Source organism: Hypanus sabinus, chromosome 4 (assembly GCF_030144855.1).
Source record: "Hypanus sabinus isolate sHypSab1 chromosome 4, sHypSab1.hap1, whole genome shotgun sequence".
Taxonomy (NCBI): domain Eukaryota; kingdom Metazoa; phylum Chordata; class Chondrichthyes; order Myliobatiformes; family Dasyatidae; genus Hypanus; species Hypanus sabinus.
This window is the reverse complement of record NC_082709.1, coordinates 171,180,063-171,202,963: the sequence shown is the minus strand read 5'-3', so window position 1 is coordinate 171,202,963 and position 22,901 is coordinate 171,180,063. Positions and strand designations below refer to the sequence as shown.

Genomic DNA, 22,901 nt, shown 5'->3' with positions numbered 1-22,901 from the left:
AAGAAGTCTTATTCCTAGAATAGGTAGCAAAATACTTTGAGAAAACCTTGTAATTTATTATTATTATTGTGATCAAACTTGGATTTCACATATTAAATTACAAGGTGAGTTTACGTGAACTACAGAAGTTTCGTATTGCCTGATTTCTTGTTATCACTCTCTTTGTACGTTAGAGTTCAATTTGATTTAAACATTCAAGGTATTAAGGAGATATGAGATAGACAGAGAGAAACCATTTCTGGTGGTTGGCAACTTGAAGGTGAGCGTCCCTGGTTTAAAAATTCCAGCCAGGCTTTTCAGGACTGTAGTTAAGAACCGCTCTTTTGCACAGGAAGTGGTAGAAATTGGGAAGTTTCTTCCATGAGATCTGATTGCCATGGGTTTTATTGTTAAATTCACATCTGACATTGACATATTTTTGACAACAAAGTATAACGAGACTTCAGGAAAAGGTGGGAGATTAGTACTGGATCAGTTATGATCTTATGGCATGGTGGAACAGGCTAGAAGAGCTGAAAGGTGTTTTCCATGTACTTAACTTGTATTCAATTAACTTCAATTTGTATTTAACTAACACTTTTAAATAGTGAAATGAACCAGGATACTCTATGGGAACATAATTGAACAAAGTTTGTTTCTTACAAAACGGAGGAGATGACCAGTTCTTTCCTTGTCGATCTCACAGATAAACATGAATGATTCAGGCAACTGTAAAGATCAATGTAAATCATTCCAAGGAAAGATTCTGTGAAATCTGTATTTAATATGTATATGGAATAATATATGTTTATTGGTGTCTTTCTATCTACACAGGTATGACGTGTCAAGCTCGAAGTTCATATGTTACCAGTGAGATTCTGTGGGGTTATCGCTTCATGCCTGTCCTGTCACTGGAAGAGGGGTTCTACGAAGTTGATTATAACAACTTCCATGAAACTTATGAGACAAAGACTCCAGCCTGCAGTGCCAAAGAAATGGCGGAGATTATCAACAAAGCAGAACTGCCCCTCACCTGGTCAATCTCCTCCAAACTTAATGAGGAGGAGGAAGAGGAGGAAGAGAACGAGGAGCGAGAGCAAGCTGACAGCAAGAGCCATGAGGAGCAAGCAGAGCAGAATGGGGAGGTTACAAATCTAGAGAACGAATCCAAAGTGTGAGGCAGATGGGAATATCACATTGTATGTGCTTAATGAATGGTATTAAGGTGTGAAGTTTCCACACTGATGAAATTAGATGCTTGAACAAAAAAAAAACTTGAGTTAGGAACTATGGAAAGGTGCAGAGATCAAGCTGAATAAATAGGACATGGCGTGGTTTACAATAGGATTTTTACTTTAGTAAGATAGACACAAAATCTGTGTTCAATATAGAGAGCTGCAAAAAGCATATCAGCTGCGTTATAGAGCACATACACGTGTTCAGAAGCTAATTAGAAAACAGGGCATGAAGATCCTCTTTGGTGCCTCATGCTCGATGCATGTAAACTTGTCATGGCGACGCAGTTACATTGATTGCAATGGACTGAATGTGTTGAGGCAACTATAGCCAGCCACGAATATTCTCACATGCATTCAGCATCAGTGACCAAAAGCAGATCTCCCCTCACTTGCACTTTTGTGCAGGTATTGCAGACGGTCGGTCAGCTTTTTAAAAAAAACCCAGCTTTCCAAATCTTAAACACCTATTTCTAAACTTCTGCTGTAGAGGTGAATGTAGACTAATGATTCCTTTCTAAGTTATTAAAAGAAATTAAATGGACAAACTCTTCAGTAATTCACATTACTGGATTCAAACAAGATCTCAGCAAGGATGCTGGGTGGTGAAAAGGTATCGTATGTTGAAATGAGCTCCACTGTCTCAAGAGTTATTACTGAATGTTATTTGCAAGTTGCTTTCCTCTTTAAAACATGTTACTCTTCATAATTCCAATGTGACTTTCTTTGAAAAGAGGCATCCATTCAAAGAATATTGCATTAATCAGCAGCTTTCAACTTTAACATGAGTTTGCATTGCCATAGTCCTCACAAATTGTACGGGCTTGCCCATATTTCCCATCAAGTCTTCCCTGTAATGGAAGAATCATTGTCCCAAGGCCTGCCTTGGGGATCAGTCAGTTGTGTAGATAACACACAGCAGCGAGATGTGTAACAGAACATAAAATGAACACTAGAAATGAGAAGCAATGTTCGGAGTAAACCAACCTTGTGCATCACAAGAAATCCTTTAATCGAACTGGTGAGCTGGCTGCAGGATTTTCTTTTTTACTTAGCCTGTCCTTGTCAGATGGACAGAGATCGCCTGTGTATTTCTAGTATTTTATTTGTTTTTCTTCTGGATTTCAAAACTAGAGAGTATTCTTCTAGACAGTTCATGGATAATGATGTACATATACAACACACATTCGTGTGAAATTTTTGAAAATGTAGATAATTTGTACAGAAATCGAGCACCTTAAACTGCATTGAATCAGTGCTGAGTCAAGCCATTTGGCCCAACAATCCATGCTGGTTTTCATGCTCCATTCAAATCTCCGCTTGCCCTTATCTAATTCGATCAGCAATCTTACTCCTTTCAAACAGGGCAATCCCATCATCCTAAGTTCCAATGAAACGCTGTGCAAACGCTGGGTATATTGTATGGAAAACAACAATGCACACAGAACTCCAAGTGAGTTCTCTCCAAAGCCTTGTGCTTTTTCATTGCAACTTCCTTACATCCGTATGCCTGAATTGGTCTTTCTGAATAGTTGCTGTAACTGAATTACAAGAAGCAACACACCAAGCTCTTTTTTAAAAGTTACAAGTTTCCCCACCATTTGAAAGATGATGGGGAAACTTATATTTTCTATTTTCCTATTCTTCCAACTTGTGGATAACCTCACAATTTCTCTCCCTTTTTTCCTACATTTCACAATGTCAATCACCCTGCTTGATCTGCCTTTTCTCTTTGCAGCACACTTTCCTCTTGGGCTTAGATCACTAAATTTCTAATTGTCTTTTGAAGTAAGCCATTAAGGCAAATCATAAAATAACCAAGGGTGTGGGACTGATCTCTGTGATGCCCCACTAGTAACACAGCCAATCTGAAACAGAAATACTTAGTCCTACGCTGTTTTTTTGTTCTTTAACCAAACCTTTATCCATGCTGATATGTGACTCCATTCTTCGAGACCTTATTTTATAGACCTACTGTGTCATACGCTGCAGATGGACAAAACCTTGGTAAGACCACAGTTGGAGTATTGTATATAGTTTGCTTGCTCTGTTATAGGAAAATTACCATTAATCTAGAAAGAGAGCAAATAATATTTAAGTGTATTTGGCAGGACCTGAATCACTGCAAGAGAATGGGCAGGCTAGGACTGTAGAATGTAGATGACTAAGAGGTGACCTTATAGAGATGTATAAAATCATAAGGGGCTTATTTAAGGTGAATGCAGTCTGTTTCCAAGGGAAATGGAATTAAAGTTGAAGGGACATAGGTTTAAGGTGAGAGGAGGAAATATTTAAAAGCTACCTGAAGGACAACTTCTTCATGCAGTGGCTGGTGCTGATACAGAATAAGCCGTTATATAAAGTGATTGAGACAGGTATAATAACAAAAATTTAAAGACATTGGACAGATACATAGATAAGAAAGGTTTAAAGAAATATGGGTCAAACACAGGCAGATGGGTGTCTTGGATAGCATTGATGAATTAGGCCGTGCTCTGTTACTCTATGACTATAAATATCTTCTTTTTAAACACAGATATACTACTTCCACTAATTCCATCTTATTATCCTTCCACACAAATTTTCGGTTCTATTTTGTCAAATACAATTTTCCCTTCATAAAACCAAATTGACTCTGCTTAACCTTATTATAATCTCCCTGTTATTTCATATTTAATGGCATTATTTCTAATTTCATTTGTCATGTCACATTACCCAGTAAATGGAAAATATTGAGGCAGAAAGTTGTTTAATATTTTGATCTCTTTTGGTATCATTGCCTGTGGTTTATCTTGTCCATTTCCAAAGGTCCGATTCCTACCCCAATTTCCCAGCGTGTAGGCAAAAGCCATTACTTTTAACAAGCATTGCCTCCTAAATTGCCATTTCTGGTGTTTTATTAAAAATTATTCACCCTTTTCACACTCCCCAGCAATTAATTCTTTATCATCAGACTTCTTGCATATGGATGAGAAAATCCTGTAAACTTCATTCCTAATTTGTTTACTCTGATACGATTAAAGTAGCTAAATTATTGTCAATTATTATTCCATATTTCTTGCTCACTTCCCTAATTTGTTTGCATATTTTTTTCACCGTTCCCCTTCTATTATCTTGCCTATATTACAGTTAATCCTTTATTACCTATTATCTGTTGTCAAATAATTCTATTCCTGCCTTGTTGACTGCTGGCCATACATTATCTTTAACACTCACTATTACTCCACCTCCCCTTTTCTTCCCACTCTGTTATTGCTAAATATGTTATATTCTGGAACACTTAATCCTGTCTCCGTTTTTCTTGTCGTGTATTATTGCCTCCGTTACTGTTCTATTTCAATGAGTTCATCACTGCATGGGCAATTTAACTCTCTGCTATTAGCCATTGTTCCCACATTATTTTTAACCACTATTTCACACTGTTGTTCTATAATTATATCTGCCCTGGCTATTAATGTCCTCCCTTTAGTCTATAAATTTATTTATTTATACAACCTGTTCGAAAGAGATGAGGAAGAATTTATTTAGCCAGAGGGTGGTGAACGTGTGTAATTCTCTGCCGCGGACGCCATAGAGACCAAGTCAGTTGAGTATATTTAAAGCAGATGTTGCTAAGTTTTGATTAGTCAGGGCATCAAAGCTTACAGGGAGAATGGGGCTAAGAGAGATAATAAATCAGCCATGATGGAATGGCTGAACAGACTCAATGGGCCAAGTGGCCTGATTCTCCTCCTATGCCTAATGCTGCTTTCCCCCTCTTAGTTCATTTACATGTGTAGGAGCATCAGTCTTTTTTTTTGGTATGTTGTGACATCAGCTTACAGGAGGAAAAGGGTTGTGTTATGGAAATTTAGGGCAGGAAGTTAGTATGTGTGATCTGCTCCATTTACATTGAAGGACGGGCCTGGAAATGCACCAGTGCCCACTGGGATACATTTAGCCATCACTACATGCGCACTTACAGTCACTTGGCTGTGTTCCTACCATCGTAAAAATTCAGTAGCATCTGAAAGCCAAAGTGCTAGGGGCCACTGACTGTCCCGGACAGATGTTCCTCACTTGCTGAAGACTTGCATGTGTAGTAATGCAGTCACTGAAGTCAAGTATGATGTTCTCCTAAGTCAGGGGTTCCAACCTAGGATCCATGGACCCCTTGCTTAATGTTTTTGGTCCATGGCATAAAGGTTGGTTGGTTAACCCCCCCCCCCCCCACCCATCCTAAGGGGGTTGTCTATTGATGGCTCCTCTGGTGGCTATAGAAGCCAATCCAACACCACATATTCTTGTGCAGTGTGGGCCAGACCTCACAATCCTGCCTCCTTATCCACTTGCTGATTGCCACAGGGTTTAATCCAGGCTGTTAGAGTGAAGAATGCCTGCCTGTGACTTTGTTTAACGGGGCGACTGATGCACAGGCAGCAACTATCCTTGACAGATCGGGGTCTGGGTCCAGTGGCAAGGAATGCAAGACAACTAGGGACTCTTCACTGCTGAAGCCTTCCCCCACCTTCAGAGCTGCTAAGATTTGTCATCATCCTTTGCCAGCTCAGCCGCTGAGGTCTTGGTTGGATTGCTCCTTGTCTGCGCCTCTCCCTTGACCTTACCACCATGGGTGATCCTACCAGGAGCTAAATGACAGACAGCATGGCTATCGGAATCTCAAGAACTCACGAGCCCCTCCACCACCACAAGGTGATGATCCTCAAGGAGTTGCACAACATATGCCAGCAAGAAGGTGGATGCCCCTGGTGTTGATGGGTCAGACCATTGAAAAGGGTTTTGGCCCAGAATGTTGGGAGGGGAGGAGTTGTCCATGCCAAAGGGCCGGGGGGCGGGGTAGGGTATCTGAGGTTGGGAAGATATATAGGGGATGTTAAGGAAAAGGGAGAGGGGTTGGCTGTGGATTGAGGTGATAGGTGGGGGCTTCAGAAGACTGTTCAGCAGTTGGGCAGTAAAACCTGAAGAGCCCAGGCAAGTAAATTAATGGGAGAGGACCCATCTATCTTGGCCCCACTGGACAATATTATTAAGACCTTGATAACATGGGGCTGTCTAACAACATTCATGCTTCAGTACCACATTCCTACAGCACAGAGAATAAACGGCTTTTGGGTGTTCTTCCGACCCAGAACACATCATTGGCACAAGTGTGGTTCACAACCATATGAGCATACTTGAACAGACAGAGTTGAGTGTTTCGATTGGGAAAATATATGACAGCATTCCACTCCAAACAGAGTTATTTTTCATCTGGACAGTATTGGAAAAAAAAACACACTCCACTTTCAGATTTCTGGGTCATGGTGTTGCTTCATCTTTTTTCCTGCTCTGATCTTAAAGTTATACGAGATTTACTCAGTGAACTCAGAGCTTGCTATGTTTACCTAACCTTTGGGACAGGCAGTTTGATTTGCTGTTTGGTTAATATTTTGCAAACTATAGTCTGGACACCAGTGATTCAATGTAAATGTGATAATATCAAATTATTGTAGTTTAAGGTTTTCAACATTATCCAAGTAAATCCCACACTGTGATTGTAGATTGCTCTTCCTCTCCTGTTCCTGCTATCTGCTTCTCATACCCCGTCACTCTGTCCATTATGAAATGTATAAAAATGCAGTACTGTAAGAGCATGGGGATTAGAGCAGGAAAGTCAAGGCAGAAGGTCAGTTGTAAAGTCACCACATGATGGGACAGACCTGAGGTCACACAAGAGCCACTCAAGCCTCACTTTCTTATACAGGGAGGAGCTGCCTGCAACTTTATGACTATTGCAGAAAGTTTGGGAATTTTTTAGGTTTCGAAGAATACCATTTCAACTGACAAGGAAGGAAAACAACAATCATTTTTTCTATAACTAAATTGCATTCAATATTCTCAGCAACTACAGCAACAATTTATTGAAGACAGGGATATTTCATATTTAGTTGATTTAACGTTTTATTATCTGGTACAGGGGTCCCCAACCTTTTTATGTCATTAAGCAAGGGGTCCGTGGACTCCATGTTGGGAACCCCTGACTCTGGTGATACTCAGGACATCATAGAGCATTTTCCTGTTGGTGCATTTCTTTTTAATTGCAGTTATTGTAACACATGATACATGATGGCCAGTTTGCCTACAGGAAGCTCCAAGTGTCAATGAGAACAAATGTTACTTGAACGATGTTGGTTGAAGGATGGGCCTGTCCGTGGTGTAGTACTGCAACTGTGAAAGGAACCGCCACCAAAGTGAAGATAAATGGCAGAAGTGACAGGGAATTAATTTAAAAATAGTGCCACATATTCTGAATTTACACCACCATCGCCATCATGGATCTTGTATTAACCCTTTAGGCTCTGAGCTTCTTTAGGGCTTATTTTTAATTCTGCATAACACCTAGAAGTATGATTTTCTGTACAATTTTTAAGCTGAATGGTTTTAAGTGATATTAAAGAAATGCACGGCAGCACATCAAATCGTCTTTTCTTTCTTATGATTTTTTTTTAAAAATAAAGTGACAACCTAACATTACACTCTTCAGTGAATTAAAAGTTACACAACCCCTGGAAATGATTAAGAAATGACAGAGACAAAAGTGACTGCAGATGCTGCAATGTGGGGCACAAAACAAACTGCTGGGAGAACTCGGCGGGTCAGGCAGATTCTGTAAGTGGAAATGGAGAGTCAATTTCCAGAGGTGCTTCTCCTTCCCGTGGACTGCAGATGAAGAGTCTTGACCCAAAGCATTGACTGCCCATCTCCCTTGACAGATGCTGTTGACCCACTGAGTTCCTCCAGCAATTTATTTTTTTGATGAAGAATAGGAGTTAAAATTAACACTATTGCACTTTGGAATTGTTTTTCAGAGGCTTTGATAGTAAAGTGGAATTTTAGAGTTCCTCTGCTCTTCTGCCTTAATTCTAACAGGAGATTGACTACACAAGGAAATGATATAAATCAGGGGTTCCCAACCTGGAGTTCACAGACCCTTTGGTTAATGGGAGAGTCCATGGCATAAAAAAGGTTGAGAAGCCTTGTTATAAAATGATTAATTAGCCATTTCCTTCAGTGCCACAATGAAAGAGTCAGAGAGATAACTTGCGGAAGTTTTATATCATGGCAAATAAAAATACACGCACATTGTTTTAAAAATGTGGAAGCAATTCATTCTGAAGATATATAAATATATTTGGTATGCATTTTTATGCTGATGTCCGTTTCAAGGGGGAGTTTAGATCCCAATGTTGTTGCATTATTAATGTCATGTAGCAAAAGGAAGCCTGATGAAGATCAGATGAAATCGCTCCCGGCTAGCAGCCTTCACCTTCCTTTACAGAATGCTTTGAAAGAGCAAGCAATATTTCCTGTATAAAACTTCCCAATTTTCTTCCAAAAAAAAAGGAATGTGTTGAAAATACAACAGAGGCATTTATAGGATTCAGACAGGCACGTGAATGTGCAAAGAATCAGGGATATAGACTTGTGTAGGCAGAAAAGATTGGTTCAGTTAGGCATTTAATTGCAAGTTTAGTAAGTTCACCACAACATTGCGGGCTGAAGGGACTGTACTGTACCCTTTTAAGTTCTAAAAAGCATGCACACTAACAACCAGAATTTGCAGTTCTGTTTTTTTTTGTTTTACTTTATGGAGATATAGGCCCTTCCGGCATTTCGAGCCATGTTGCCCAGCAATCCCCTGATTTAATCCTAGCCTAACCATGGGACAATTTGCAATAACCAATTAACCTACCAACCAGTACATCTATGAACGGTGGGAAGAAACCAGAGCATGCAGAGGAAACCCTCGTGGTCATGGGGAGAATGTACAGTCAGCAACAGGAATTGAACCCATATCGTCTGCACTGTAAAGCATTGTGCTAACCAATATACTACCACATCACTGTGGTGAACTACATATACCTGTCTGGACACACCCCTCTGCTGACTGCTCCTGTGGCTCCTCTCACAGACCCCGGTATAAAGGCGATCGGAGGCACTGCTCCTCCCTCAGTCTCCAGGATGTTGCGTGATGGTCTCTTGCTGCTGATAGTGCTCTCTCTCTTCCAGCTAATAAAAACCTATCTCTCGCCTCACGTCTCCGAGAGTTATTGATGGTGCATCAATTTTATTAGCTGGAAGTTTAAAACATGGAGAGTATCTTACGTCCGGAAAAATTGGACTTGGATCCTCAAGCTCCAGAAGCAGCTCTTGCCTTTGAACTCTGGCTTGCACGCTTCCAATCATACTTGGAAGAGATTCCCGTGACTGAGCCTGCTATCATGCACAAAATCTTCCTCTCCAAGGTCAGTCCAAAGGTATACTCCCTCATCAGAGACCTGCCAACCTACCAAGGGGCACTGGACGCCCTCAAAAGACAGTACCTGCAGCCGGTGAACATTGTCTACGCAAGACATCGCTTAGCGACGCGGCGGCAGTGGACCAGTGAGTCGAGCGCTGAGTTTCTCCGAGCCCTACAGACATTCGTGCGGGCCTGCGACTGCAGGGGACTGATGGCGGAACAGCATGCGGAGCTCCTGGTACGAGACACCTTCGTTACAGGGATCAGGTCAGTGTACGTGCACCAGCGGCTGCTGGAAAACGCTGATCTTACCTTAAGCTCGGCGATCGAGCTGGCCGACACGCTGGAGGCTGCTCTGCTCAATGCTGACGCAGTCCAGCTGCGTGATCTCCCGCCGGCCCCGTGGACGCAGCAGACCCCGCCACCTGGCCAATTGACCTCAGCTGCTGCCACTCGCGAGTCCGCGAACTCCCTGCGATCCTCCGGCAAATCGACCACAGCTGCTGCCAGTCACAAGTCCGCGCAGTGTTACTTCTGCGGACTCGAAAAGCACCCCCGAAAACACTTCCCGGCCTGAGAAGCGACCTGCTCCAGCTGCGGAAAGAAGGGCCATTTCGCAAAGGTCTGTAAGTCTAAACCACGAGCGGGGTTGAGCAGCACCGTGTGCGAGGCATGGGGGTCACCATCTTTGTTGGCACCACCTCACCCCGCCTCCAACCCACGGGTGCTTACCAGGCACCAAGACGGCGATTCAACTCTGGCCTCCGTAACCCTCGACCAAAGTGCCCCACACCAGTTTGCAAGGTCAATGATGGACATTCTGGTGGAGGGGCACAGGACTAGCTGCCTGTTTGACACGGGCAGCTCTGAGAGTTTTATTCACCCGGACATGGTGCAACGCTGCGGACTCGTGACACGGCCGGTAAGCCAGAGGGTCACCATGGCTTCTGAGTCGCATTCCACAGACATCCGGGTGGGTTGTGTAGCGACATTGGTGGTGCAGGGCACAGAATATCGGGACTTTGCGTTACTGGTCATGCCTCAACTGTGTGCCCCTGTGCTATTGGGGCTGGACTTCCAGAGCCACCTGAAAAGTGTGACAATGGCGTATGACGGGCCCCTCCCACCAATCACTGTCAGGAATCCTCAGTTTTGTGGGACTTCGTCATATACCCCGCTACTGACCACACACACACCGACCCGCACATCCCACCCAGCACCATGCCAACAGCTGCGCTACTGACATCACTTGCAGCCTCTCCACCCGCAAGATCCCCCCCCCCCACTGCTGTTCGCCAACCTGACCCCCGACTGTAAACCGGTGGCAACTTAAAGCAGGAGGTTCAGCGCGGGGGACAGGGCCTTCATTCAGTCGGAGGTGCAGCAGCTGCTCAGGGAGGGGATCATTGAGCCAAGCACAAGTCCTTGGAGGGCCCAGGTGGTTGTTGTTTGGACTGAGCAGTAAAATAGGATGGTCGTGGACTATAGACAGACCATCAACAGGTTCACGCAGCTTGACGCGTACCCCCTACCCTGCCTTGCAGACATGGTCAATCAGATAGCTCAGTACAAGGTGTACTCGACCATAGATCTGAAATCTGCTTACCACCAGCTCCCCATCCACCCGGAGGACCGCCCCTACACCGCCTTCGAGGCAGGCGGCAGGCTCTATCACTTCCTGCGCGTCCCCTTCGGTGTCACGAATGGTGTCTCTGTCTTCCAGAGGGAAGTGGACTGGATAGTGGACCAGTGCCAACTGAAGGCCACGTTCCCATATCTGGGTAACATCACCATCTGCGGTCATGACTGGCAGGATCATGACACCAACCTCCAATGATTTTTCCAAGTGGCCAAAGCCCTGAACCTTACTTATAACAGGGACAAGTGTGTGTTCAGAACCACCCGGCTCGCTATCCTTGGGTATGTCGTGGAGAACGGGGTCATTGGCCCTGATCCCGACCGTATGCGCCCCCTGTTGGAACTCCCTCTCCCCACCACCTTCAGAGCCCTCAGACGGTGCCTGGGCTTCTTTTCCTATTATGCCCAATGGGTCCCTCACTTCGCAGACAAGGCCCGCCCCCGGTCAAGTCCACCGCTTTTCCCCTCTCTGCCGAGGCCCGCACGGCCTTCAGCCGCATTAAAGGGGACATAGCCAAAGCGATGATGCATGCAGTGGATGAGACCATTCCCTTCCAAGTAGAGAGTGACGCCTCCGACTTCACGCTGGCTCCTATCCTCAATCAGGCAGGAAGGCCAGTAGCATTCTTCTCTCGTACCCTTCAAGGCCCTGAAATTCGGCACTCCGCGGTGGAGAAAGAAGCCCAGACCATAGTGGAAGCTATTAGGCACTGGAGGCACTATCTCGCTGGCAAAAGGTTCATCTTGCTGACCGACCAGCGCTCAGTTGCGTTCATGTTCAGCAATCAACAGCGGGGCAAAATCAAAAATGATAAAATTTTGCGGTGGAGAATAGAACTCTCCACCTACAACAATAACATCCTGTACCGGCCTGGAAGGCTCAATGAGCCCCCTGATGCCCTATCCCGGGGAGCGTGTGCCAGCGTACAGCTCGACCAGCTATACGTCCTCCATGCAGATCTTTGCCACCCTGGGGTCACCCGATTTTACCATTTTGTGAAAGCCCGGAACCTGCCTTACTCCCTTGAGGACATCAGGACGATGACCAGGGACTGCCAAGTCTGCGCTGAGTGCAAACCGCACTTCTACCGTCCTGAAAAGGCGCAACTTATCAAAGCCACCCGCCCCTTTGAGCGACTGAGTGTTGACTTTAAGGGCCCTCTTCCCTCCACCGACCGCAATGTCTACTTTCTCAACATAATCGACGAGTACTCACGGTTCCCCTTTGCCATCCCCTGCCCTGACACCACTGCCACGTCCGTCATAAAAGCCCTGCGCCAACTCTTCACTCTGTTCGGATATCCCTGCTATATCCACAGTGATAGAGGGTCCTCCTTTATGAGTGACGAGCTGCGCAGTACCTGCTGGCTAGTGGTATTGCTACTGGTAGGACCACCAGCTATAATCCCCGGGGAAATGGACAGGTGGAGAGGGAGAATGCCACTATGTGGAAGGCCACACTTTTAGCCCTTAAGTCAAAGGGGTTGCCGGTCTGTCGCTGGCAGGAGGTCCTCCCCGAGGCACTCCACTCCATCCACTCCGTTATGTATGTCCACCAATGCCACCCCTCATGAGCGACTCTTTTCTTTTCCCAGGAAGTCTGCCACTGGGACCACCCTACAGGCTTGGCTGACATCCCCAGGGCCAGTGCTGCTCCGGAAACATGCGAGGAGCAATAAATACTCCCCACTGGTCGAGAGGGTTCACCTACTACATGCGAACCCCCAGTATGCCTATGTGGTCTTACCTGATGGGTGGGAGGACACGGTCTCCGTCCGTGATCTGGCACCCACAGGAGCAGCAGACTACTACCCCGAACACTCCACAGTAACTATGAACCCTGTACCCACCGAGGTGTATACCCACCTGACACCGCGCACACCAAGCCCTACACAGACTCCTCACAACACTCCCATACTGGGCGCCTCGCACACGCATGAGGGATCACTGATGCCTAATGGGCTGACACTTCAAGTCAGGCTGGAACCAGCACAACCACTGTCTCCAGTGCAATCACCACCACCGGCACCTGTGCAATCACAGCCGGTGCTACGTAGATCGCAGCAACAGATTCAACCACCTGATAGACTTAACCTGTAAATATACTTGTAAGAAACTTTGCCCCATAGGGACTCTCTTTTAAAACAAAGGGGGGGGGGATGAATGTGGTGAACTACATATACCTGTCTGGACACACCCCCTGCTGACTGCTCCTGTGGCTCCTCCCACAGACCCCTGTATAAAGGCGATTGGAGGCACAGCTCCTCCCTCAGTCTCCAGGATGTCGTGTGGGGATCTCTTGCTGCTGATAGTGCTCTCTCTCTTCCAGCTAATAAAAGCCTGTCTCTTGCCTCACGTCTCTGAGAGTTATTGATGGTGCATCAATCACCAATAAGTAAACATGGTCCACTGTTTCTCAAAATTACTCTCCTACATTGACACAGAAACTTGTTCAATAGATTTCTCCGAGACCAACAGCAGGAGCAAAATTTCGGAGGAGATGCCCTTATCAGATCGGTAGTTAGATTGAACCATTTACATCACAACATCCTCATGGATGACAGTTTAATACTTGTCAAATTCTTACTCTTTGGCTGGCTGCAGAACGTTGGGTGACAGTGCTGAAGGCTGCCTACAGTATCAAAGCGCGTTCACTGAGAGGTGACTGTGCGACCGAGGGCTAGACCAACGTGTACCGGAGATCACACAGCACAGCTCGACTACAGCTCTGACGTGCAACAGTGTGATCTTTCTGCTGTGACCAAGGATTAAAGGAAAGGTTGGGCAGGGAGACTGGGAGTGCATTAAGTCCCAGAATAGATGCACGGAAGGTTGAAATGGAGTCATAGTTAGGAGGATTGCCAGTAATATCTTAAAGGAGTGGCCTGATTTGGAATTCTTTAAAGTGAAGGGAACAACCCTGTGATATAAAGAGCCAGCTTTCAGCTAATGTCTCATGTTGTCAGCTCGTTTCACCAAATTATCAAGTTCAAATTCAAGTTTACTGTCATCCAGCTATTTGCATGTGTACAGCTAAAAGAAACATTGTTCCTCTGGGGCCAAGATGCAAAACATAGTGTCATAAGACCATATAGGAGCAGAATTAGACTATTTGGCCCATCAAGTCTGCTCTGCCATTTCATCATGGCCAATTTATTTTCTCCCTCAGCCCCAATACTCTCCAAGTATCCCTTCATGACCTGGCTAATCAAAAATCTAACAACCTCTGCCTTAAATATACCCAATGACTTGGCCTCCACAGCTTCCTGTGGCAAAGAATTCCACAGATTCACCACTCTCTGGCTAAAGAAATTCCTCCCCATTTCCATTCTAAAAGGACCCAGCCTCTATTCTAAAGCTGGGTCCTCTGGTCTCAGACTCACCCACCATAGGAAAGAATTGTAGAGTCACACACTGCACATACACGAGTCCTAATGAAGGGTCTCGGCCGAAAACATCAGCTGTTTTTTTTTCCCCTTTCCATAGATGCTGCCAGACCTGCTGAGGTCCTCCGGTACTTTGTACATGTTAGTCTGGAAGTTATTCATAAGTTGAGCATCTGAATGTCAGGCATTTCCTCGTAAACATCTGAGCTGATACTCCTGCTGAAAGAAAAGTTGTGGACTATCTCAGGTGATAACATCTCTAATTTGAAGAGTGCACCCTTCTTCCTGAACTCAAATCTTGGCTAAGTGCAGGTTTCCAAGAACACAGGACAGGAACATTTGTCTATTTACCACATACAGCCCCACTGCATTATTACCATTCCACCGTCAATTTTTTTGCAAATCAATTGACTGAGTAGTTTCTTTCAGTACTAGCAACTCAATGTTTATGTTCATTCTCATTTTCATAACTACCACTCTATTTTTAAAGGTCCTATCCACTACCACCTAATTTATATCATTGAATATATCACCACCAGTCTCAACACTCACTCATCCATGAGTCCTTTTTCAATCTGATTTATAACACTGAGACTACATTAATCCCAACACATCAAAGACATGGTAGTTATTTGTAACTATATATATTATCCATTTTCATCCTGCTTGGCCTCTGCAAATGTCGTCCATCAATAATGTCATTCATTATCATCACATCTCCCTGGCATTGCCTCTCGTGTCTCATCCCCTACCTCCCTCAACATCACGTGGAGCGTCAGAGAATGAGGGGAGATTCGATAGACATACACAACATCATCAGGGGTACTGATAGAGTAAATGTAATCAGTATTGAGATTGGGTCACAGGCTAAGGGTGGAAAGTGAAATATTCAATGGGGGAACTTCACTCAGAGGGTGGTTCCGAGTCTGATTCAATGCCCATCACCGAAAATGATGCAGCATCTCAGAGTCTGCTGGGAGTGTGGAACAAGCTGCCAGCAGAAATGGTGAATGTGGATTCAGATGCAGCATTTAAACGGTTTGGATAAGTACGAGGTGGGAAGGGTATGGAGAGGGCCAAGGTGCAGGTTGATGGGATGAGGCAGAACCAGTTCAGCATGGACCAGATTAAGCAAAGGGCCTGTTGCTGAGCTGTAGCACCCTACGATTCTATGACACGCTCTCTTTTAGCTTATTTTCACCTCAGATAACTCCCATATTTCAGCATGATATTATGAGTAATTGCTGGTTTGAGGAGGAAGTATGAGGGCCGTTCAGTCACACAGCTCCGTAGATCTGGGTTCAATCCTGACCTAGGGTGCACGTTCTCTCTGACCATATTATTTCCTCTGGGTGTTCCAGTTTCCCCCCACATTGCAAAGACAGGCAGACAGGTGAACTAACTGGCCCGAGCAGAAGCAGAATCTGGTTCATTATCATTGACATTTGTTGTCGCACAGGTAAGGGGTGAAACCTGGGGGGCAATTGACAGGAAGGTGGGGAGAAAAAAGGGATGAACTTAAATACGTGTCTGGCTGGGCTGAAGGACCTTGTTCTTCACTGTATGAAACTAATTCAGTATGAATTTAATAACACATTTACTTTCCATTCCCACCCCGACAAACAGTATAAAATGTTTTGCTCCTTTGAACTACGAAGGACACTCGAACCCTCCTTTACAATGACTGACAAACACAAATTAGTAATGACGTTTGAGAATTCAGCCCCCGAAGAACAAAAATCCGCAGATTTAGATTTAATTTGGAAGATAACTTGATTTTTAAAAAATCTTTCATCTCAATAAAATCAGCTACCAAACCTCATGCCATTAAACTTGGAACATGTATTTAATAAGTTACTACAGATTCTTATTAGCTGGATTTAATTTACATATAAATAGGTTTTTCCATAGATTTCAAACTGGAGGTTTATTTATGAAGCTGCTAAGGGCATAATAATGATTTTCAGTAATTGGGCCAATTTACATAATTGTGCCTAAGTAGAGAGTAAATCCCAGAGTAGAACAATGGCTTGGTAAACCGCAACACGAGTGAATCTGCAGATGCTGGAAATAAATAAAAACACAAAATGCTGGCAGAACTCAGCAGGCCAGACAGCATCTATTGGAGGAGGTAGAGACAATGTTTCGGGCCGAAACCCTTCATCAGGAGTGAAGTAGCATGGGATGGTCGGGGGGGGGGGGGGGGGGGAATAAGAAGTGGGGGGAGGGATAAAGTAGAGAGCTGGGAAGTGATAGGCTGGAGGGAAATGGGCTAGGGGGAAGGTGGAGAATTATGGGAAATAAAAGAGAAAGAAAGGCAGGGCTTGGGGGAGATTATAGTGAGGGGGGAAAAGAGAGAGAAAGAGAACCAGACTAAAATTATATATAGGGATGGGGTAAGGGGGGGGGGGGGGACAGGGGTATCAACGGAGGTCTGTGAGTTGAATGTTCATGCTGGCAGGTAGGAGGCTACCTAGGCGGGAGATAAGGTATTGCTCCATCGACCTGCGTGTGGCCTCATCTTGACGGTAGAGGAGGCCATGGACAGACATATCGGAGTGGGAGTGGTCTTTGGCCCTAGCCCATTTCTCTTCAGCCTATCACTTCCCAGCTCTCGACTTCATCCCTCCCCCCACTTCTTATTCCCCCTCAACCATCCCATGTTACTTCCCTCCTGATGAAGGGTTTCGGCCCAAAACGTCGTCACTACCTCCTCCCATAGATGCTGTCTGGCCTGCTGAGTACTGCCAGCATTTTGTGTTTTTAATGGCTTGGTAAATTTGTGTTAAGGATGCTTGCCTTCATTGTGGGTGTAATGCCATGCATCGGTGATCCAAAGAGGTGACAAATTACAAATCTAAAAAATTAGCAACACAGTACGTTGGAGGAATTCAGTGGGTCTGGCAACATCTGCGGAGGAAAGTGGACAATCAAGGTTTTAGGTTGCAACACTTTGCCAGCACTGGCCTCCATAGATGCTGCCTGACCCACTGTGTTCTTGCTCCAGATTCCAGCATACAGAGTCTCTGGTGCCTTCATTTTACCTCTCCACTGTGAAAGCTTTTCGAGGTATGCCGACTTTTAAAAAGTTCTCCTCCAGTCCAGAAAAAGGGTCTCAACTTGAAATATCAGTAGTCCATTTCCCTCCTTAGATGCTGCCTGACCCATCAAGTTCCTCCAGCACTTTATGTATCGCTCCTGCTTGCAGCATCTGCCGTCTTTTGTGCCTCCAGAAAATTAGCAAATTTGGCCAAAACATCAATCAAAACTCTTCAACAATATCTGATAAATGAACCCCCCCCCCAAAGATCTAAACAAAAAGATTGAAATGAGCTCTGTAACAAGTTGCATTCTTTTACTTTTATGGGGGAGGCCTTTTATCTAAGTCAGATTATGCAAAGGAAGCACTTTTACTTTGATGTAATTGTGGCAGTGGTCACTTCCAGGTGAAATTGCGCCCTTCAGGAAATTCACCTGCCCATAATATTCCTTTCTAGGACTGACCGATTTCTGGCATCAGTCACATATCCAATAATGCCACAAATGCAAACGTTTTCTTTGTTTCTGGCCGAAAATGGGAGCTTTGTCGCCAAGTGATAAACTCCATGCTTCTCACAGAGGAGGGCGACATTATTCCACAACCAGAAATAAGATGGAAGTTGAAAGGCCTGCACTGTTACATCAATTTCTTAGGCACAGCATCGTCAGCTTATCAGCATTGTGGAAAGTAAATCAGTTGTACCACACCACCTCACTGATCACAGCATCTCTGAGCAAATCAATTCCAAGTTGCATGCTGTAATCACTGCCACTTAATCAGCCCTCACAATTGGACTGGGACCATTTGCAACACAGGGTTAAATTACATCAAACAATTACGTCGAGTTTCCCCAACACATAGGGAAGTATTTCCCTCCTCCTTGCCACTAATTTTTCTTTATTTCCACAAGATTTTTTTTGCAGCAGTGCTGTGACGGCCACACGGAGAGTTTTTTTTTTAACTTCCTACTTGCTTCTCAGCAGTCAGCCTAGAAAAGAAACAGCTGCAGCAAAGTATATATTCAGCTCTTAGTGGGAACGTTTTAATACATGCTTCACTGTACAGGACACCAATGCATAATCTTAACATAATTTCATCCAATTTTCTATTGTTTCATAGATCCAAATGGTATTAGCATTTATGGTGCATATACACTCGGTGGCCACTTTATTAGGTATCTCCGGTACCGAATACATTGACCACTGAGTGTGTAGTTGTGGTCTTCTGCTGCAGTAGCCCGCCCACTTCAGGGTTCAACGTGTGGTGCATTTAAAGATGGTCTTCTGCACACCACTGTTGCAATGCTTGGTCATTTGAGTTACTGTCATCTTGAAACAGTTTAACTACTCGCCTCTGACCACTCTTATTAACAAGGCACTTTAGCCTTGTTGATTTCAATCAAAGAATCACTTTGATGTACATGTGTACCTAATAAATTGGCCACTGAGTGTGTATAATTTGAAAAAGTATGTGATCTAGGCAATCATGAGTAGGTATTGAAGGTGAGGTGCAGAAGCTGAAGGGTCTAACATTAGTGGTGCTTTACAAGGAGGTTCACAGAGCATTATATCCAAAAAGGTTCCAACTTGTCCTTATAATCATATTTAACCACTTCTCTGTTTTGATAATTGAAAAAGTCAATAGAAAAAAGAGGAAAAATAAAACAAGGTTTAGATAAATTTATACTCCCTACCCAGAAGTCCAAAGTGACCTTTTGTCCACACCCAGTTACCTAAACTAGCCTCTTCTGAGCACATAATATTCTTCTCCCTACACACGTGCTCTCTTGCCCAGCCCTCCAGAGTGGTGGCAGCAATTCCCCCTCCTACCAATCCTCATCCACTCTTATCTCAGTGCATGCTGCTAGCCTTCTACATCCTCAGCTCCTGAAATATTTACCAGGGTGACGTCTGGACTAGGTGGGACATTTTATGAAGATAGGATGAGTGAGCAAGGGCTTTTCTTGTTGGAGTAAAGGAGGATGAAAAGTTGACTAGATGGAGGTGTACATGAAAAGAGGCATAGATGGTTGAAAGCCAAAGACCTTTTCTCAGGGTGAAATGGCTAATACAAGGGGCATCATTTTAAGATGATGAAAGGAAAACATAGGGGTGGGGTTTGAGAGGTGAGTATTTTTTATATACACAAAGTGGTGGATGCTTGGAACATCCTGCAAGGATGGTGGATACATTAGGGACATTTAAGGAACTCTCAGATAGGCACGTGGATGATAAAAAAATGGAGGACTACGTAGAAGGGAATGTTAGATTGATTTTAGAGTAGGTTAAAATATTGGTACAACTTTATAAGCTGAAGGAAGGTGAGGAAAGACTATTTCCCATTTAATCAGCAAAATCTGACAAACTGACCAGGCTCACAAAGTGATAATTAGCTGGACCATATACCTGACAAATAAAAATGTAAAGTAGAATTGAAAACACTATTGTTTTTCCAAAAAGAAAGTCTTTTTTGTTACCTCTGAGCATTTCCAATGAGGACATTTGCCTGCTAATACTAAACAAAAGACAGGACGAATCAATGAGTCTGCTCCTCCCTGCCCTGGTAAATTAGAGTGAAATCAGTCATGGCGGTATGGTGACTGTAAATGTCCAGCACCAACTAAAACGTTACTGTAATATCTTGGGAAAAGAGGAAAAAGCTAGGAATCTCAGCCAACCATCACAAAAATTTAGGTTTTCTAAAGTGAAAATAGGATAGTTGGAGAAAACAGAAAAGATTCCACCCCCCCCCCCCCCCCCCCCCGAGAGCTGAATGACAATTGCAATATTCTGACTGGTTGGTGCACCTAAGGAATGCAAATTTCAATTTCTAAGCAATCATGTACAAGAGCTGAAAGGAAAGTAAAGAAACTGAAAGAGTATCATCGTTCAACAAGAGTGCAACAGGAATAATATACTTATTTTAAAGCAACACGAGTGAATCTGCAGATGCTGGAAATAAATAAAAACACAAAATGCTGGCTGACTCCTGATGAAGGGTTTCAGCCCGAAACATCGTCACTACCTCCTCCCATAGATGCTGTCTGGCCTGCTGAGTTCTGCTAGCATTTTGTGCTTTTATTAATATCCTTATTTTCATTTTTTTATATTATATATAATGTCTTCTTCCAGGAAGTTGACTCATAGAGGGTAATCTAGCTAACTCAAAGAAGCAGTGATCTCTGCAAATGATCTGACAAATAATACAACGGTTGTTTGACTGAATGCACATTGTATTTGTAGCAGATGGATAAGTTTGATGGCACAAATTAAAATAAATCTTATTGATCTGGTAGCTTTTGCAGCAAGCTAACAAAGGCTGGAAAATGAAAATACAAATGTATTTGACAGACCAGGATAGGCAGCAAGGAAAAGTTGGTAGTTTAGTTATATCAATAAAGGATTGATATTACAGCAGTGTTGAGAAATGATATTGCCTCAAAGTATAATTAATTTTGGCAGGGATGAAAAAATTTAATAAATCATTAATATATAGGCACCCTAACACTAGTTACACTGTAGGACAGGTCTAAATCAATAACTTGCAATACTCGTGAGTGATTTTCATTATCATATAAATTGAACAAATCAAATTGGTAAGGGTAGCCTTGAGGAAGAGTTTGTAAATGTATTTAGGACAGGCTTTTAAAGCAATTTGTTAAGAAACAATCAGGGAGCAGGCTATTTTAGGTCTGGTATTGTGTAATCAGGCAAAAATAATTGAAAATCACAAAGAAAAACTGAAAAACTCAGCAGATCAGAAAGCACCTGTGGAAAGAGAAACAGCTAGAATTTTGGATCAGAACTGATGCCACAGGAGAGAGTACAGAGAAGATTTACTAGAATGTTACCTGGGTTTCAGCACCTAAGTTACAAGGAAAGGCTGAACAAGTTAGGTCTTTATTCTTTGCAGCGTAGAAGGTTGAGGGGGAACTTGATAGAGGTATTTAAAATAATGAGGGGAATAGATTGAGTTGACGTGGATAGGCTTTTTCCATTGAGAGTAGGGGAGATTCAAACAAGAGGACATGACTTGAGAGTTAGGGAGCAAAAGTTTAAGGGTAACATAAGGGGGAATTTCTTTACTCAGAGAGTGGTAGCTGTGTGGAATGAGCTTCCAGTAGAAGTGGTAGAGGCAGGTACGGTATTGGCATTTAAAGTAAAATTGGATAGGTATATGGACAGGAAAGGAATGGAGGGTTATGGGCTGAGTGCGGGCCAGTGGGACTAGGTAAGTGTAAGCATCAGCACAGACTAGAAGGGCCGAGATGGCCTGTTTCTGTGCTGTAATTGTTATATGGTTATATAGTAGTTCATGGTTGAGCACACCAGAGGATCAGCTACTCTGGATTGGGTGTAGCACTATGAATCCAAATTGATTAGTCAGCTTAAGGTAAAAGTACCCACAGGGGAATGTGATCAGAGTATGATCAAGTTCAATGTGAAATTTGAGAAGGAGAAGCTTAACTTATCTCATGTGATCATATCATATCATAGTGGAGTAAAGGGAATTACAGAGGCATGAGACAGGAATTGGACAGAATTAATTGGAAAAGAACACTGGCAGGGATGACAGCAGAGCAGCAATGGCTGGAATTTCTGGAAGTAAATTGGAAGTTACAGAAGGAAGAAGTATTCTAAAGGGAAAATGGCACAACAGTGGCTAAGACAATAGACAATAGGTGCAGAAGTAGACCATTTGGCCCTTCGAGCCTGCACCGCCATTTTGAGATTATGGCTGATCATCTACTATCAATACCCGGTTCCTGCCTTGTCCCCATACCCATATTCCCCTATCCATAAGATACCTATCTAGCTCCTTCTTGAAAGAATCCAGAGAATTGGCCTCCACTACCTTCTGAGACAGTGCATTCCAGACCCCCACAACTCTCTGGGAGAAGAAGTTTTTCCTTAACTCTGTCCTAAATGACCTACTCCTTATTCTCAAACCATGCCCTCTGGTACTGGACTCTCCCAGCATCTGGAACATATTGCCTGCCTCTATCTTGTCCAATCCCTTAATAATCTTATATGTTTCAATCAGATCCCCTCCCAATCTCCTTAATTCCAGCGTTTACAAGCCCAGTCTCTCTAAACTCTCTGCGTAAGACAGCCCAGACATCCCAGGAATTAACCTTGTGAATCTACGCTGCACTTCCTCTACAGCCAGGATGTCCCTCCTTAACCCTGGAGACCAAAACTGTACACAATACTCCAGGTGTGGTCTCACCAGGGCTCTGTACAAATGCAAGAGGATTTCCTTGCTCTTGTACTCAATTCCCTTTGTAATAAAGGCCAACATTCCTTTAGCCTTCTTCACTGCCTGCTGCACTTGCTCATTCA

At 43.8% G+C, this 22,901-nt stretch overlaps 1 protein-coding gene across 3 annotated transcripts in view; it reads left to right on the top strand.

Moving 5' to 3' along the window:
- kcnj6 (potassium inwardly rectifying channel subfamily J member 6) overlaps positions 1 to 6,022 on the top strand; it is a 223,355-nt gene extending 217,333 nt beyond the window's left edge. For 2 of the 3 annotated variants that reach the window (XM_059968790.1, XM_059968788.1), the window contains exon 3: positions 814 to 6,022. In XM_059968790.1, coding sequence (XP_059824773.1) covers positions 814 to 1,157 — 344 coding nt within the window. In that variant the 3' untranslated portion in view covers positions 1,158 to 6,022. The remainder of the gene's footprint in view (positions 1 to 813) is intronic. The other variant, XM_059968791.1, reaches the window with a different exon arrangement.
- The last annotated feature ends 16,879 nt before the right edge of the window (positions 6,023 to 22,901 follow it).